The sequence below is a fragment of the Malaya genurostris genome, chromosome 1 (assembly GCF_030247185.1).
Source record: "Malaya genurostris strain Urasoe2022 chromosome 1, Malgen_1.1, whole genome shotgun sequence".
Taxonomy (NCBI): domain Eukaryota; kingdom Metazoa; phylum Arthropoda; class Insecta; order Diptera; family Culicidae; genus Malaya; species Malaya genurostris.
The window spans coordinates 48,243,999-48,264,395 of NC_080570.1; the positions used below are offsets into that span (position 1 = coordinate 48,243,999).

At 37.0% G+C, this 20,397-nt stretch overlaps 1 protein-coding gene across 3 annotated transcripts in view; it reads right to left on the reverse strand.

Moving 5' to 3' along the window:
* LOC131438890 (protein Skeletor, isoforms B/C) overlaps positions 1 to 20,397 on the reverse strand; it is a 167,831-nt gene that overhangs the window by 92,481 nt on the left and 54,953 nt on the right. For 2 of the 3 annotated variants that reach the window (XM_058609277.1, XM_058609269.1), the window contains exon 1: positions 17,786 to 19,217. The exons of the other annotated variant lie outside the window; for it this stretch is intronic. In XM_058609277.1, the coding sequence (XP_058465260.1) occupies positions 17,786 to 17,984 (199 nt within the window). In that variant the 5' untranslated portion in view covers positions 17,985 to 19,217. Of the gene's footprint in view, positions 1 to 17,785; positions 19,218 to 20,397 lie in introns of those variants that run through there. 3 annotated transcript variants of the gene reach the window in all.

Here is a 20,397-nt window from a genome sequence, read left to right on the forward strand (position 1 = left end):
TCCTAGTTGATCATACAAACACTAAACAAAAAATTGAAACAGCATATTTAGAAAGAAGATATGTGTGCTAAAGACTGTCCCAAAAAGTATGGACGCAAACAAAAACCGCTGCCATTTCGCAATGGTACAGAATCTGTCAATTTTTATGGCTGCATCCTGTTGTTTACACTCTTCTCTAACCACTTGTGCAGTTGTTTATTCGTTTTCATTAGTTTGTTTCGAAATGCGAGACGGCATATGAGCCACGAATTGCAACAACTGCTTATAGGAGAACCACCCATCGTAAGGACAGCTAAATTGGACGGCAACGATGGGCTGGACATGTTATTAGGATGCCGGACAACAGTCCAGTGAAAGTGACACTTTTATCTATTCCTGGTCATCCAATTGCGGTGGTTACTCCAGAAAACATAAAAAATTGTTTCTATAATTTGCTCTATCTAATTGTAAATTGAAATTTGCTTGATACAACTATGTGTTTACTTAAAGTCGATCAAAAAACAACAACGTGTTAACGATTCTGAGCAGTGAAAATGGATGAAACATGGATCCACCCGGAATCAAAACGATAATCATCTTAGTAGACTTGAGCCAATAAACCACGTCCGAAGCATCCAAAGGCAAAACAGTCATCTGGGAAGTTTATCACTTCAGCATTTTGGGATGCGCATGGTAAATCTTCAACGATTATCTTTACAAAGTAACAAAAATAAGCGAATACTACTTAGCGCTGTTAGATCAGTTCACGGAACGACCGAAATTAGCTCTGCACCTAATTCGTATGACTATTTTTGAATTAGTTGATTTTAACAACAAAATTTCCAAAATAACTATGAAATTAGTTAGAATTGAGAATTCATTTTGCTGAAAAAAACTCTTATTTTTGAAAATGTGTTTAGTTGGCGAATATCGTGGACACAAACCAGCAATACTTCAATCCAACACGAAATTCTCATGGACAACTGAGTTCGTTATTAAAATCAGAAAAATTATCAGCATCATTGCTGAAAGACAGCACAAAGAAAACAAAAATGAAATTGGTTTTATTAACAAGTTTATTAGACAAAAACTCATGAGATGTGTCAAAGCCAACCAATCCATTAAAAAGCTAAAAAGGACAGTCTTGTTGTAACTGCTTGCAAAATGTTTTGATGTTTTTACGCATGTGTTGCGATATATCCATATATAAATTTCTAAACCAATATGTAAAAATAACGTAAACTTTTAGTGGAAAGTGTATTTATTCAGAAATTGTGCGCATTTGAAGCGATTATGCGTAATAATGTTTTTACATGGAACAGTTAAGTGAGTTTGGAATGTTGCACTCTAATTGTATATGTCAAATGATGTTTTTTTTTCATCTTCTAACATTCCGGGCTACGCCGTCCGGTGTACAGCTTGTATTCGGTTTTCATTTTCCGAGTGCTCAAAGTTTTCAGTGAGAGAGTCAATTTCGCGAAGTCGAATGAAGAAAACAGCGATTTAGAAGAAAAATTTTCAAAAAGAAGTTTATGTTTCGTTTATGTCTTTTTCTTTACAACATCGTATTTATACCTGCCAATATAGAAAAGACAACCGCGATTGAAAATTTCTTTTCGGTAGTAGTGTGCCATCTAGTGGCTAGTAGTCATTACGGTGTTAACGTTTCTTCGGTGACAGTGCGCCATATAGCGACAAATTGCAGAAGCCAATTCAACAATTTATGTTGGTTGAAAACAACGTTTTATTTCTCTAATTCAACTAAAAAATTAGTTGAATGGAAATGAAGTGCGCCTTAGCTAAGAAATGACAGCACGTTTAATTGGTGAATTCAACTAAAAAAATAGCCATTTCAATAAATGTTTTTTTATTATTAAGGGAATGATAATTAAAAAATCTAAATTCGCAAAAGTAAGATTTTTTTAGTTGTCTCAGAAAATAACTAACTTAAATCGGAAAATCAACTAATTTTTTCGCCAAAATGCTGAAAGGTCTTATGTGTCGAATAATAAATCACCAGTTTCACCAAGACAATTCACCGTTTCACAAATCAACAGTTGTAATGATGGTTAAATTGAACCATTTACTCGTTGAATTCCTTCCATATCAGCCTATTTTCTGATCTCGAAAAAACGCTCCCCAGTAAGTAATTCATTTCAAATAAAGTAGCAATTGCTGAACTCTTACTTTGAAGCATATTACTGAAGCCTATTTCGAGGCAAAGGACAATCCTTCTACAAGTACGGCGTCGAGAAGTCAGAAAAGTGTTGAAATGACTGTATTGATTTTAATAGAGATTACATTGATTAATAAAATCGATTTTTCGCAAAAAAAAAAAGCACTCGTCCGTGACTCTTGTTCCGTAGAATTTCATATCCGGAAATTTTTTTTAGCGCAGTTCATAAATCGCACGGAATGTTTGTATTTGGTTTGATTAACTTTCATAAACTGTATGCGATAGTGTAGAACTAAAACAGGATGTTATGTTTGTCAATTTGCGTAAGTTTTTATTATACGATGATTTCTAAACCTACAATTAGATACACTGGTTGCAATTAGTCAACAGACTGATTGTGCTGAAGCGATAAAGCAAAAACCACAACCCTGTCGTTAGCTCGGCTCCCCTATCCGTCATTTGAAGTCGTGTGCCAGGGAAAATCTCCACCCGAACATGCCACATTACCGTGAAGATTGTGAATTAAGGATCGAAAAAGGAAAAAAAATCACCGGAACCTCTATTTTCCTGTTGCGGAAAACACTTCATTAAAAGTTATTAGTTTGGTGGCACATCATATTTTTTGTTAAACCAGTGTGGAATACACGACAAAGTCACGACCCTCGACCGAGGGTAGATTTCTCCCTTGTTCCTCGGTTTCCATCAGCCAGTGGATAATGCGCCGGCTCTCTATCAACGGAATTGCGAGGAAGCAGAAAGTTATAAATAAACCGTGAAGGAAAAGTTGATTGTGCAGTAAGTTTATTTGACTGTGAAGACAAGGGAAGGTATATGTCACATATGTAGTACGTGCCGATTGCAGAAAGCAGTGTGTCCTGTTCGGATCCAGTACTGGTAAGAAGCATATTCTGTGGTCGATAAGTCGACTATAGAAGAATGACTGGAGGCAATGCTTATGGTGACTTACATTTTAGTAACCAGAACGATGCAAGATTTCGATACGTGCTTTAGTGTATTCGATATTTTGTAAAAGTTTTTGGCACAGTTTTGTCAATTCAAGTGATCACGGTAGGAATAATAATAGTTTGATTTTAAATGTTGGAAGTTGAAATATATTACATACTACACACTATAAAATAGTTGCTTCAAGTCTGAGTATTAATGAATAGAATGTGAGTAGGATATAACTCATTTTTAAGTAATGTTTTCAAAGGTGTAGGTTTGATTAGTTCCATTCTGTCTGACTGATCAAAACGAAGTAGTTTCCGAATATTATTCAATTTTATACATCGACTCCTTCGCACCGAGTCTCACTTATTCCTCTAATAAAAGTCAACTTTATTGATTTATTTTTTTCTCTAGCCTAACGGAAAACAACCTACCTTGCTAACTTGCATCTATTTCGAGAATAAACGGGTGGGTAGACCAAAAAAACTGATGACGGCGTTGTCTGTTTGCCGCGCATTATTGTTGTTTTCCATCGTCGTGCCAAATCAAATGAAAAAGCAATCGATCAAATGACAACAACCCTCCAGAGAGTGCGACTTATTGCTTTCGAGCATCTTGCTGTCAACCCCGCCCCCCGGATTCCCGCCGGCCGGAATGGAACAGTGGCCGTATACTACGTAGACTGGCATCGAAAAGATGACGTTGAAAGATTTTTGGCAAATATTTAGAGATATTTGATCGGGGCTACTTGTACGTCAATATTGAGAGTGATGACCGGTCAAGTGTCGTCGGGTGATACGAATGGAGCTTTAATATTGAACTGAATGTACTTTCACTCGGAGTTGCAGTATTTTGCTCGATAATTCGAGATCGCGTTTTTTTATACCAGTCCCATCTTGAACTTCACCATGTTTGAGTTAAAGAGACTATTGGAATCTTTTCTTATTTACTATACTAATTGAAATGAAATGTGTTACGATAAAAAGTATGTCATTTTCGTTTGACGCTTTTTGTCTTTCTCAAAGAAAAGCTACGCAATTACTGTGATAACAAATTTCAACCCGAGGCCTAAAGAACCGAGTGTCAAAAAAATATACTCTCGATTTTCTCGGAGATGTCTGATTCGATAGTTCGTGAACCAGAAATCAAATAAAATGTCGCATGATCTCATGACCATATGGAATTTTAATTGAATCGGATGTCCAGTTCCAGAAATATTAAAAAAAACTGCATTTAATTTTCTTTGAAACCACTTAATCGAGTTGCACAAGCTTAGATTCAGATGATTGTACTATAAGACGCACGTCCTTGTCGATTGGAAACTTCTTGCCATCTATGTGAACCTTGATGGAAATGAAAAGATGGAAATCTGGTGGGGCCAGGTCAGGGGAATACGGAGGGTGATTCAAAACATCTTAAACAAAAGAGGCCAGGTGTTTCTTCGTGGTATTGGTCATCAGAGATGTCCATCTTCTCTGTGTGACGAAGAGCAAGCAAAATTTCTCCCCTCGCACTGACAACTTCAACGAGAGCTCTTCTCTTTCCCATATATACTCCACTGTTGTATAAAGCGTGCACGCTTTGAGTGCGTTTGTTTATTTGTGTTTATTTAGGGCACGCAAAATCAGCAAAATAAAACAATTTATCGTAGAATTTTCATTCAGATCTACTCTCAATTATTTGAAGTTCACTGAGGTGTTTGCTCAGTATCACGCGCCAGTGATCACTTGGGTGTATTTAGGCGAGAGCACGTGAGAGCGATTTGTGCGAAGAGAATGTGATTCTCTCGCACCAGCTTCTTTCAACACAAGCACGTACTTAAAGCCTGTCTAATGGACACTGAGAAGAAGTGCGCTTTCTTCTTTGTGTGGAGCACACCAAATGTATCCGCAGTGTTGAATTGAAACCTGCGCCCTGATGTATCACTCTAGTGAAATGCCATCTCTGTTGGTTATAAAGGGTGATTTTTTAAGAGCTTGAGAACTTTTTTAAACAATAAAACGCATAAAATTTGCAAAATCTCATCGGTTCTTTATTTTAAACGTTAGATTGGTACATGACATTTACTTTTTGAAGATAATTTCATTTAAATGTTGATCGCGGCTGCGTCTTAGGTGGTCCATTCGGAAAGTCCAATTTTGGGCAACTTTTTCGAGCATTTCGGCCGGAATAGCCCGAATTTCTTCGGAAATGTTGTCTTCCAAAGCTGGAATAGTTACTGGCTTATTTCTGTAGACTTTAGACTTGACGTAGCCCCACAAAAAATAGTCTAAAGGCGTCAAATCGCATGATCTTGGTGGCCAACTTACCGGTCCATTTCTTGAGATGAATTGTTCTCCGAAGTTTTCCCTCAAAATGGCCATAGAATCGCGAGCTGTGTGGCATGTAGCGCCATCTTGTTGAAACCACATGTCAACCAAGTTCAGTTCTTCCATTTTTGGCAACAAAAAGTTTGTTAGCATCGAACGATAGCGATCGCCATTCACTGTAACGTTGCGTCCAACAGCATCTTTGAAAAAATACGGTCCAATGATTCCACCAGCGTACAAACCACACCAAACAGTGCATTTTTCGGGATGCATGGGCAGTTCTTGAACGGCTTCTGGTTGCTCTTCACTCCAAATGCGGCAATTTTGCTTATTTACGTAGCCATTCAACCAGAAATGAGCCTCATCGCTGAACAAAATTTGTCGATAAAAAAGCGGATTTTCCGAATGGACCACCTAAGACGCAGCCGCGGTCAACATTTAAATGAAATTATCTTCAAAAAGTAAATGTCATGTACCAATCTAACGTTTAAAATAAAGAACCGATGAGATTTTGCAAATTTTATGCGTTTTATTGTTTAAAAAAGTTCTCAAGCTCTTAAAAAATCACCCTTTATAAGGTCTTGAGGTCCGGCATTGTCGTGAAGTAGGCAGACTTTCTTCGTCAACATGGCCCAACTTTTTTTGAATCACACTTTAAAAATAATGAATACTTTTTGGCATGTATTTGTACCAATAATCATTCTTTTCTTTAATGTGTTCGTTTAATTGACCCAAACTACAATTTTGAGTCAAGTTGAGAACTTTTTCTTTTTTTTTGCATTATCACTCTAAATGACAGGTTGCTATTTCATACACATCTAACAGAAGTCGGATCCGGAAAAAATTCTACACCTACTTTTGGGAACTTAATACATTTTATTCAAATTTAAGTTTGTGAAAATCGGTCCAGCCAGTTCTGAGAAATTCAAGTGATTTCCAGTTTGGAGTACACGATCACTTTTTTTCGGTACCGCCGGAATCGTGAACGAAAATCTGGTATACCCAAAAACAATGTATTTGGTCATTAACTAACCAAACCAGTTTAATTGAACAACTCTACGGTAGTGATGGGCGAGCGCTCACGAGCCGTTCATTTGAACCGACTCGTAGAAATGAGCGAACGAACCACGGCTTTTCAAAATTGAACCGCGGCTCTCAAGCAGAGTTGCCATTTTAAAATTTGCGTTTCAACTTTAAAAATCTGTGTGTCTGTGTACGCCCAAATTTGATTGCGTTGTTGGTTAAACGATGATGTTTTCTAATGAAACTGTCAAAAATACATAGGAACATTCATTCAGCGAAGAATTTTCAAAGAATTCTGTCGTAATAGAAGAAAAATAGATTTTTCCAAATGGAATTTCAACTAATTTATTTCAATATCCCGCTTCCTTGCACACGGACACCTCTAGTTGTGAAACACAATTCTGTATAAATTGTTCAAAACGACGTATGTAACAATGAGAGATTCTCTTTGTTTACTTTCTCTTTCGATTATTGCGAAATATTTCTGCTTTTTCGGTAATTTCTCCAGAGTAGATTAAAAGATGATAACTTTAGTTATTATTATCGGTAAATGATTGGAGAGAAGGATTGCTAAGAGTGCCGTAATAATCAAAAGAGAAAGTAAACAAAGAGAATCTCTCATTGTTACATACGTCGTTTTGAACATTTTATACAGAATTTTAGATCGCCATACCTCTCATGCATTTCCGTGGCTCTCACACTCACTCTCTCGACATTTCTCCACATTGACGTTTATTGAAAAAGAACCAACGAGCCGTTCAATTGAACCGGTTCTTACGGAAGAGCGTTTGGTTCAGAGCCGCTCATTGAAATGAGCCGTATTGCCCATCACTACTCTACGGCAAGTTGAACGTTTTTTCTCGGGTTTTCAATGCCCCGTATGCAAATATGCTCTTCAAAATCAAATTTTTGTACTTATCAGCTGGAAGTGGTTCCTTGGGATTGTAAGACCTTTTTTTCAGCTTTAGAAAATTGGTTGGGTGGGTTTTATTTTTTGCACCTTTTCAACCGTTACTCCGGAACTGGAAGGCAGATCAGGATAACAATCAATAGCAGACTATGAAAATCCCGTTACTCCGGAACCGAAATTTAAATACGGGTAAAATCCAATAACAGGTTATTGGACCGAGAGATCTTTAATTTGAATCTAAGTTTGTAAAAATCAGTCCTGTCATCTCCGAGAGAATCGTGTGCACACAGACATTTTGAGTACTCGACGAACTGATTCGAATGGTATAAGTTAGTTTTCATAGTAATTGCATAGCCTTTTTATATGAGAAAGGTAGAAAATGGCGTGAGTCACTTACACATACGTATAAAACGTGAGCGAACATTCAGTGACATTTTAAACGTCAATGTCAATCGGATCATCGAGCACCACTCAGATACGAACAGTCGAGTGAGAATTCATTACCCAGTCTGTCTGCGAGCCAATGTGGGATAATGTTGACATCAAATAGACAAATTTTTTTTTTTTTAAAATAGACAAAATTGGCAATCGCATATGGGCCACCAACGAGGACTAGAAAAAAGTTCTCTGCAACAATCTACACAAGTACAGGGCGGGCCATTTAATGTGGAATCATCGGGCAACCCAATAAATGTTGACAGAATTATCAGATCGACTAATGACATACCGCGTTGGAAGCGTCATTCCAAGATAATTTTACCATGGATCCAATAGAAAGCGCTGAAATTGTTCAGTTTTATATTCAAATTGAGGCTAACTTTTGGCGAAAAATCATCATGTCAGACGAGGCACATTCCACGTTAAATGGATGCGTTATTTAGCAAAAGGCTACAGTTTGGCCGACGACACGACCAGACACTCCGAAGAAAAATCAGCAATAAAACTGTTCGCTAACGATTCACCGTCAGTTACCACAAATCTAGCGACCCCTTGTAAATGATAAAAATAATCTTCTCGAGCAACACTGTTTAAGTTGCTATGGACTAGTTACCAAGGAACCCCAAAACAAATAAACATGTTTTGAAAGCGGTGGGATAGTTCTATTAGTGTTAAAGTCGTCGGTTAAACTTTGTCCAAATTAAGCAGAAATGCATTTAAATGAACTCGATTTTCGGAATTTAATCGAAACTATGGATGAAACCAACGAACGAGGACAATGATCTGCTTCCAGCGATTCATCCGTACACTTCAACTGCTAGCTTTTCTGGGCAGTAGGATTCGGTGTAATATACCGGTGTCAAAATTGTTTTGTGTCGGTTGATTGCGCAGAAGTGGAAACAGTATTTCACCTTGTTGGCCACTATTCGAGGATTACTAGTGGAATTCCACAAAGAAATCATTTTACCGTACGTTATACAGGTACCGCAGAGCACTAGCCTCGCTCAGCTCGTTGTCGGTCATTTCCATGTCCTCCTTCTCACACAACGGTTTCAAGTCAAGACCTGAATTTTGAACTTGGCTTTATAAAAGACATAAATCATACTCCTCATTTTTTACATTCCGCTCGAGTCAGGTAAATCCATTAAAATGTTCCGTAATATAATAACCGATCTGAAATTTATTTTGTTTACATTCATCTTGCCTTCGATATGCAGTAACCAAGGTTATGGTAACTGTTATTCAAAATCAATAAATATATCAACTTGTGCTGCCAGTTTAAAAAAATTCACTAGCGTTTTCGATTTGACATTTCCAGTTACTGAGGGGTAGTTAAATTTACGATACAGTTTTGATAGACGAGTGGCAGGTCGTGTCGTCGGTTTGGCGATTGTTGAGGAGCCATAATAAATGATTTTGTGATACCCATTGTTTGTAAAAATGATTTGAATGGCTACTGGTTTCAACAGGACGGTGCAACGTGCCATACAACTCGACTAGCAATCGATTGCTCTACGAACGAGTCATGTCGAAAAACGGTGATTTTGATTGGCCCCCAAGATCACCCGATTTGACACCATCAGACTATTTGAACTCCAAGGTATACGCTGATAAGCCAAAAACCATAGCTACATTCAAAGACATCATACGACGTGAAATCGTTGCCATATCGACCGATATAGTGGCCAAAACGATGGAAAATACCGAAAAAAGACACATTTTGTACTCAAGGCCAAAGGTGGTTTACGCGATATCATTTTCAGATAATAGCAGCAAAATATTTCCTCGAACCAAAATAAATTATAATCGAAATGAAAATAAATAAAAATGTGTTTTTTGTATGTTTTGTTCATTAACAAATGCTTCCACATTAAATGGACCACCCTGTGCAATAAAACGGCATGTTGTGAAAATCGCAATTATCGTTGTTGCCAGTATTGTTCTAAAGCTATTCGGATCGCAGATCGATTATGACTTCGACAAATGAGTTGATAATTCACGTCCGGTTCAAACAATTCAGGTGTTTGCTAGCTTGTTTAATTTGTTCCATTATTGTCAGCATCAACTGCTCGATTACCACCGCATTGATGTCAAGTCCGTCCACTCTGAGCAAGGGGTACACTACATAATTGTTATTCTTCATCTTCCGTTGAAGCTCCTGTTGTATACAATCTGCTCTGGTGATGGCCTTGCACGTGACTCATTCTTTTCTGTTTTGTGCTTGATTTGAACTTTGAAGGCTACTAACTATTCAATGCAAAATAGAATGGCACTGTTCTTTGTTGGTAAGCAAAAAAAAAATGGAATCGGGTATACAATTGTAAGTGGCTATATATTGTTCAATAGTCTTGCTGAAATGATTTTGCAGATATTAAATTCAGTTGTTCAGATCTAGTAGTCCATCTACTCTAAACCGTGAAACTTCGGTTTCCGAAAGCCAAAAGTGACAGTGTCTGCTGTCTATATACTGCTAGCTGTCAAAACACGGATGAATAACGCCAGCGCGATGTGGTGACGCATAGCAGCCAATTCAGCGCCACCAGCGAGAAGAGTTGATTGAGCTCGATTACACAATATGCGAACGCGCACACGAAACCGGTACAACCGCACTATTATCAAGTTTTCGCTTTCTTTCGTTCGGTTGTGGGCTTCACACAGCAGGGCTTGTATAAAAAGTAAGACAACGCGGTCTATAAAACTTTTTCCGTTCTTCTTGGAATCCGGCATGCCGGGTGTGTTCGGCTGTGTGTTGTTGACGATGTGGACGTCCGACAAGAAATTTAATTAAACTTTCGCAGTGGCAAACTCGACACTGATCGCAATGCGGTACGAGATTGCGCCACTGATTTGGCCGGGAAAAATGCTTGGAACATGGAAAACTATTCAGAGTGATTTATCTTTACCTTAAGATAGGCCAAAACTAGCTTAACCACGAAACGTTAGTTAGAGCATAGCAGCTGAAACTACAGGTCTTTTCAACATAAAACTAAACAGATGAAAACCCGATTTCGTGAAATTTGGGAAAATTGTCGTTTTCAGAAATTTCAAAAATACGTTAGAAATTGTAATTAGATGAAACTAGTATCTGTTCCGTTTAGTTTGGATCAGTATTAGTACTAGCCTAAATGATATACTGTCAATGCCTGCTCATATAGCTTTATTCGTAAGTAATGACACTTTGGATTTGGCTAGAAAGTTATGCGTGTTACAAATCAATATGATTATTATTTGTTCGACGGAATGATCTAATGATGAAGGACTTCAGTATCAAAAATGTGCAACGCCTTTATGAAAAGGGTCCCGAGAGAAATTCCATTGTCGAAAGTCGACGTTTTTTAATTTTAGTATTTAACACAGATTTTGCATGAGCATCCTTCATAACCAAAAAGACAATTTGCACTATATTTTTATTCTAACCTAACTTTAAGAGTTGGAAAACGGAGGGAAAGATTTAGGGTGTTTCCTCCCGAAATCCCAACATTTCAACACGTGATGCTACCAAAAAGGTTGACGTTTCACGAAGTTACGTCTAATAGGCAATAGTCGGATTCAATGTAAAAAGGTTATAAACTTCCCAAAACCACTATGACCAGCTACTAAGACAATGCTAGAAAGGTTAGGAAACGTTTACCAGAGATAGTTATTGTTTGATTGATAACGAATCATACGTCGTAACTGAACTGCAGCACAATGGAAATCCAATATTTTAGTCGAGTTCAGCTTCATGTCGCTATCCTAAATAGCACGAGGCTGGTTAAGTTCATTTTATTCCAAAGCAGCAGAGGTAGAAGTAGCATATGTAGAAGTAGCAAATCAGAAAAACCAACGGAAATGTAAGTGCAAAGTAAATGGATCAGAAATGAAAAACTATTGCACAAGTTCGTATAAAAGCCATGAAGTGGAAGTATCGTGACTTTTTACAAACAATTGATTCAACGTATGAAAACTGAGTTCAATACATGTATGATATTAAAGTAGAGAGGAGGATAACCTTAGAATTTCAAAAAATGTATGGTTTTAGAAACCAAATACAAGAGTATACTTCGGTCCAACTCCTGTCTTATAACAATGACGATCCTGGGTTGGACAGAATTAAATTCAACTTGGTGCACGGAACCACCCGCGATCCCATTTCAACCAGAATATTAGTTGATTTTCTGAATTCGATTGGTTAAAATTTGGTACAACTAATCCATTGTTGTTTTAACTAAACTGTCATTTTTGTTTTTCGATAAGCAGAAACGATGGTTGAAACAACTAATTTAACTGTTTGACAAAAAAATGCTGTCAATTAGTGAGGACACATACCTTTCAATTTCAACAAATATTTTAGTTGAAAGAACTGGTGTTGTAATTGAAACAAAATTCTGTTAGTTGAAAAATAAATCGGTTTATTTGTTTTAGACATGAGTATTGAAAGTGAAAAAAATGACTATTGAAAGATGATGCCTTCAAACGGTTGAACTAAAGTTATGCACTGATAATTTTAGTCAATTTATATGAGCTTGGGTGCATCAACCACTGGGAATTGAAATTTTGCGCGCCATTCAATCGCAGCGCGTTCTGTGTGTTTGAAACCCTTCGCTCCTGTTACTTTTATAAATTGAATTCATGTCAAAAAGCGTTTTATTGCTAATCCATGAACATCATCATCGGTATCAAACAGCTGGAAGTAAAACAGTCTGCTGGAAGTAAATCAATGATCGAATTTGAAGCATAAAATGTTTGCGCATACATGAAAAATTACGAGATGATCATCTATTAACATTTTCAAATTTGTCACCAAATCTTTTTCATCTTAAACAAGGTTAACTTTATCATAACACCGCTGTTAGATAAACACTTGTTATCATAAATTTCTCAAATCGAATGAACACAATTTCACCAAACGCTTTAACCATCGATGTTGTTTTCATTGACATTTTGAAGCGACGCGAACAGATTCCAACTAAAAAAGTTGTTGATTTTGCATTGCGATTATTGTTTTGCTTTCAACTGTCTCCGGTATTTGACAGCATTCAAAACAACATATTTTTCAACTACTTGAATATATGCAAATCAAAAACCATTTTGGTTGAATCAAAAAGAAATTAGTTAAATCAACTATCGCAAAAATCAAAAACTGCGATATCGCAATTTTATGATCGAAGGGTTCTCCGTGTGAAAAAGATTTTTTTTCTTGAATGTAATTTATAGCAACTAATCGTTTGATAAGAACAGTGGTTTGAGTATTTTAATACTAATATAATATTTAGGAAACTAGTAGTAATATGTTTTATTAAAAATTAAAAATGCTGTGACTTCATTCGAAATTAAGTTTATAGTACTATAAATGGTTGCGAAGAAAATCTAATGCATATTACCTTAAGAAATGAACGTATTTTTGAAAAAAAAAAATTAAAGGGTTGTATTCAAGACACGACCGAGTACAATAACATTAAAAATGAAACGTTTCTAGAGTCTTCATAATAAATACAAAATAAAGATGATAATGATGATGATACACTAAACTTCACTACACTTCAAAGTTACTTGAAAGCTCAATTTTAGATACAAACAACCTAAAAATTTAAACCTGAACAAATGAAACTATTTTATTTTATGATGATAATTTTCGAGAAACGTACAAACTTATTAATTTGATTTGATTTATATCGTTTATTTACCCCCAGTTTCAGCCTATTAATGGTCGTTCACTAGGTGGACTTATTAATTTTATAAACAGTTAATTGATCCAAAAGTATGTTGTACCAGTAATCTGAGTAATGGTGTAATTTTATTAATCCTTCAAAATCGTCGATAATTTTCGGAAAGTGTCGGTAAATAATAAGGCAACAATACGAGGAAGAAAACATGTGAAACAGTCCGCATAAAATATTTAGTTACTTACATTGATTTTCGCTTTGGCATATTAGGAATATACGGAATGGATACGCAACAAAATTCCAAAATTTTGTTCATATTGTAACTTGATGTTATTAACACATGAATGAACATTGTCATAGTTACAACGCGTGTAGCCATCAGATGCTTATTGTTTTGAAGCAAATAATAATTAAACTGAAACTAGCGGTTAACCAAATTCTACGAGGGTTCCTATTCAAACGATACATGTAAAATCGCAGGTAAACTTACCTTGAGTTTATCTTTGATACTATTGCATCCAATTGTACTGTATATGTGAGCCTGTGGAACTCATTTATACTACTGAACCGAGAAGGCCGCTTTTAGATAAGTTTCAGAATTTAATTTTGAATTTTTTGAAGCGTTTAATTCCTGGTGGGACAACAACTTGTTCAGTCACATTGTCACGTTTTGTTCGTATGGGAATGGAGATTTAAGTATGCAAACCGATCCGTTGACAAATTAAAACATTTTTAATCTTACAATATTGAAGCTTTGGAATCATTTAAATTAGGAAAATCCATTAACAAATCATCGAGGAACAAGCGCTGCAAATTAGATCGGAAAAATCTATCGCCGATAATTCTAAATTGACCTGATAGTTACCAGAGAACCAAAATAAAATACTCAATTCAAACCAATTTTTCAATTGGCATGCAATTGAAATATTTAAATGAGGTTACCTCATAAGTTTAAGTTAAATGTTTTCGAATCGATTGATTGTTAAATTATTTAAATCCTTCAACAAATGACTGAGTTATAGACGTTCAAAATTATGACTGAAAAATGTTGCGCGATTAGTTTTGCATGTTTTAAATTGAAACCCAGCCTCGGGAAGCGAAGTGTAAGGTATTTTTAATGGCAAAATCGACCAAAAATTTGCTAAATACATGGAATATTTCAAAAGAATCGGTAACCACGCTGATTCGGTTCTTCAATAGCTAGATGATAAATAAGATACTCAAGCAAACACGGTGTTGCACAGACAACAGGAAATTTCACCAACACATAATGCAAAAGCGACAATCCAGCAAGTGAACGCATATACAATCCAGTCATCAGCTCACTGGACGAGCTACTTGTTTCATCACAGTCAAACATCAACTAGGCAAAGAAATATTGTGCAGCCTATATTTATAGATTTCTCTTCATACTACGCAGAACGATGCGGTGTTTTTATGCATGACGCAAAGCCTCCTATGCCGAACAAGAAGTTGACGTCATTTTGTAGAACAGGGATTGGTGGATGAAAACATAGGTCGATTCCAACCATTTTTTCAATAGTATGCTATTGAAATACTGAAACGACGTCGTCATACATGTTTAAGTTAAAAGTTTCCGAATCGATTGGTTGTTAAATTATAACAATCCATCAACAAATGACCGAGTTATTAACGTTCAAAATTATGACACAAAAAGGTTACGCGACTATTTTTGAAACTTTTAATTGACACCCGGCCCCATATAGTGAAGAGTAAGGCATTTTTAATGCCAAAAATCTCTGGCTTAACCTACTAAGTGAGAATTCTTACTTTCAATGTCTCATTTAATACGTTAAAGAATGATAGATGCACGTTTTGAAGAACGATTGAAAGTTCGTTCATACATTTCTTCTCGTTTAGGACTCGCTCTTTAAGAGCCGAAGATCCCCGTTCAACTCGTAATATGTTTCTTTTTTTCACAATTCGGTAAACTGGGTAGCAAATGATTGAACTGGTGAGCCGTGAGCTGTCAGTTCACTTTTATTTTATGAACAGAGGAGCAAATTGCCCAGCTCTAGTGTCAACTATAAGATTGCGGTCGAGTATGGAGAAAGTCAATAAAGAATATGGTTCACATGCAAATACCTGGTTTGTCGCATCCCATTCGACCATTTCAAGGATCCTTCAAATGTTTCAAAGCTAGAGCTATATATGAAACGCGGTTTTTGACCAAACGGCAGAACAGCAATATTTCCCGAGAAATGGTAAATTGGCAATGGGTGATTGTTTCGTTTCGTAGTACTTTGTATGTTGCATACAGAGTGGTTCCAAGATCGATTTTTACCGACAAAAAATTGTTGTTTTGATACGATTTGGTGTCATGCCTTTACTCAGTGAATGTTCGTCGAATCTAACAAATTGAAAAAGAATTAAATACAGGGTGTCCCCCGAAAAAATGAAAAAAATACGAAAAAACGGTTTGATAGATATCAATGATTATGCACTTACTTGAAAGGTTCATTCGATGTACCCGTATTACTCGAATTATGCAATGTCGACTATTTTCGCCTTCCTCTATAGAAAGGTAATATGATTGCGGGAAACCCTGACTTTCAAACGGAGTCTCAGAGATCCATACTGTTTTAAACCGATACGGCTTAGCTGGACAAGATCGAAAAACGTCTGTTGAGGTGTGTGTACCCTACAACGAATTTTGTTACCGCTCATTTTACTCGGATGATCTGATTACCATAAGGTTAGGCTCGTTTGAAGGTCACTATTGGACCATTGAACAAGTTCGAAGATTAAATGGATGTTGCTTTTGGTCCCGGAGATATAAACGTATAAGTGACTTAAGCGACAAAACGCGTTGTTTTCTTACCGCTCGATTTTCTTAGTCGCTTTCTAAAAGTCGAGGCTCGTTTAAAAGCTACTACTGAATTTTGGACGAAGTTCGAAAATCAAATGACTGTCATTTCCGGTTCTGAAGATATAATATTATAAGTGACGTAACCGACTAACCGCATATATTTCATCGGCGGAATTTTCCCGAAGATGACTCAACGAATTTCGATAAACTCTAAATAGTTTAAGATAACAATGATAATCAAATTTGGAGGGGTTATTGCGAACATTCCCGATTCGAAAGATGTAATGCTATATGTGACGTAACCGACAAATTCCAGTGTTTTTCAATGCAACAAAATTTTCTTAACATAAATAACACATTCCTCGCGATCGCTGTTGCCAGTAGAGTTAATTATTCTTTCTGAAAAGCTTATCTCCTTATAAAATGCGATTATTTATTAACTAAAGTATCTAACATATTCATTTTGAGAAAATTACTAACAACCAGTAGTATCCAAAGATTTGGTGCTATTCTCAAGTACAATCAACATAATCAATATTCTCGTCCATATCACACTTCGTGATTTCAGGCTTTTTCTTTGTATCATCTAGTGATTGTTAAATGTACTCGTATACTTTCAACACAACTTGCAGGATTTAAAAACAAATTGAACTTAAATCCTACTGAAATTATTATTTTTAAAGAGATGATCCGAAAAACAATATATGCAATATCAAACTGCATTGTTACCAACGATACTGACAACACTTTTTCTACCACCCTGCAGTAATCTTAATTTCAACAACTTGTACTTGCTTATGTCAATTTCAACCAATTCCGAGCAGGTACGAAACTGGTTCTCGAAGTGGATTAACAATTGTCAGGTCCTGTCCTAGACAAATGTTTTTTTTCTGTCCACTGTCAGTGTCAACAACAATGTATTAAAAGATTAGAATGCCACATTTTCTGAAAAATTTCCACAATTATCACCGCAGTCGAAATTAGTCATAGCTTAAATTATGAGAGTACAATAAAACTAAGCTCAATCAGAATTGCAATATGATATAAAATGTACACGTTAATGGCAGATCATCACGCTACAGTATCGTTAATAGTCGTGAGAAAAGTTTATAACTTTGAATGGCGTAGGTTTTAGTTTTTTTTTTCGAAAACATTATGATCGGTTGGTCTTTAGCGAAATTCTATATACAAAGCCCAGCAGCTTCAATGGAAACATAGACCATGCGGCATTGTATGATAATCCAAGCGACGAGGCGCTGGTTTGCTATCGTTGGGAAAATACGCACGATTATGGTTTTTATAGCCTTATAAATATTCAACAAATTTATGGTGAATAAATCGTTGATCGAATTCATAATCCGACGCTAATTGTTAAACCACAAAACATTGCTCAGTTATCAATATATCCAAATCAAAAAATCAAATTTGTCATTATTGTAGGACGATGCACCATTTCGGCATCGTAATTTGCCGTAGTTAATCCCTACCGGCGTTTGTTGCAAAAGTTGAAATAAAAGAAACACTCACCGTTCGCGGCTAGCAGGAGCATCAGTGCTAGTCCTACTAGAACTATATCCCTGGCTCGGGTTGCAACAGTAGTCGATAAACAAAAATCATTTCGTGGCAGGGGGCACACGTCGTACCGTGCTGCCGACGGTGGGGCCGATCGGTGGTTTGTTCTGCTGTGACCGTGGGTCCCATCACCCTCGGTGACGGTGAATAGCATGATGGCGACCGATGATGGCTGGCAGGATGTTTTTGTTGGTTGGTTTGGTTGGTTGGTTGGTTGGGTGGGCGGCTGGCTGGATTATTTTCTCCGCTCTAATTTCTGGTGCTTGAAGGCCCCCACTGGGAGCAAGAGCGACACAGTGAGAGAGACAGAGACAGAGAGAGAGAGAGAGCGAGTGATTGGTGACTCGAGAATAATCCTTACGCTTTCAAAATGGCGGTCATTTACGTTAGTGTCAGCGCGGAAAATTTTTCGGCTGAATTCAGGGTTCGACAATCTTTAAACGCACCCTTTTCTTGCGGACACACAGTAATTGATCTTGATTTCTTCGGCAATCTTGATTGATTACTTACAATAAACTAACTACTTCCTACGTTCACAATTAAAATACTATATATGTTACACTTTTAATTATTGTCACACGATTTCATAGATATATCACAGATTTTTCCTAGCTTTCAATAGACAGTTGTGTAAATTCCACTTGACTTCAGTTGTGTATCCGCATGGGAATGGGGATTCAAATTAGCAACGATGAAAATAATAAATATAAAAAACTAAAATGACGTATTTTATCACACTTTCACATTGTTGCTTGGTTTTTCCGTCAAATTGCATTAAAACTCATTCCGATTAACATTCCGCTAAGTTCGTGATGTTCTTCCCAAGGTTAAAGCATTTTCTCAGGAGCAAAAAGCATCCACTCCAAAATTTGAAACACCGCACCCAATTTTTCTGCTGATTCAAATTATTCCATCTACCGCCTTACGATGCACTAATTTACAGGATATATTGTCCGTTTGGTTCAGATGCGTGTACAGATTAGTCGAAAAAGTGCTACAACGGGTTCACTCATGACTGCACAATAGTGCAGCGGTGCATAAAAATGATGCCACTAGTGATAAACACGAATTAAATTATCGAACGGTTTGATGTGCTGCTTTGTAGTATGTGCGTTGATATTTCAAAGAAAAATCAGTATATCCGGAACCGGAAGAATATCCTGCCACGGCATCAGTCGAGCCCGTACGGCCACCAGTGATTCGTTTCCAAAACAGAAAGAAAGAAAATTCAACGAGCCGTGCCACCTGTTCGTATTGCAAATTGAATATTTTTTCCAGGGTCGGTTCACAGGTACTTGAAACTACTACTGCTGCGGTTTAGCCCCCAAACGCGCACTACCTCCACGACGCGGGCAGTGGCTGGATTCGAATGCTATCGCCAGGGATTCTCGTCTCGGACTGATGAACGACCGCGGCTTGGAGTTGTGCGTATGCTCCCACAAAGCCCCCAAGTGGAGTTGGCGTGCAGCACAATTCAGAGAGCGGACGGCCAGAGAGCCATTTGCTCACGGTGCGCGTTTCCACAAGACCGAAAACCACCAGTACCAGAACCTCTGTGGCAGCGCGGTGGCATCCATCCGGTAAGGGGGTTGGAAACCCTCTCGGAACGGTTTTTCTACGTAGGGTAGAATGCACGGTTATCGTGTAGGGGAACCAAGTGCCGGTGTATGACTTCATCGTGTGGTGTGATGGAATGCCTCCTCTCCTGAGAGAGCTCTCATTGGGAGTCGATGTGGTGTTGGTGATGGTGAGCGGAGATATTGTTACAGGTATTATGACGGCGCCACCAAACAAGATTCTTCTTTCTGCATAATATATTTTGTTGTCACTTATAAAGTTGAATTGAGGGAAAACAAGCCATAGCAGCAGATTGAACTGTAGTGATCCTTCATAGAAATGATTTTTTATGTTGTTAAAACGTGACAGTATCAGTATTTTATCAGTATCTAACGAGAGCAACAAACTGGAAAAACGTGATTAATCCACCTTGCAGTGAGATGATACCTTTTTTCCAATCCGCATGTGTTTTTCGTATGGATATTCTTAGGTGTTTTAGTTTTAATGACATTATTTTAACTATCGTCGTTTTAAACGGCAAATTGAGATTTTAATCACTCATTACCCTGTAATGTCGAAGTAAGTTCCACTTTAGAGTTTTTCGTCATTATTTATGGTACCTCCAGAGCCGGTATTCAGGAACTAGCAAAACCCAAAATGATTCGTATGGCCTTAAAATAATACGCCAAACAATGTACATCTTCTATATCGATATGAATTTTAAAAACTCATCATCCTGTAATTCCAGAATCGAATAAAATTAATCAATTTTGTATGGGATTTTGTATATGATTAATTTATGTGAAATGGACATTTTTATACTAATCGCCCTGTATCTCCTAAACCGGCAGTCGCATCTGAGTAAAAAGTAAGATGTTTTATGGGATTTTAAGATCTCTCATTTGAATCATAGATGATTCTTTGATTTCATTTGAATCTTAGATCGGTTCAGCCATCTACGAGAAAAATGAATTGCATTATTTTAATTTCGTTTCACATATCATCCTATA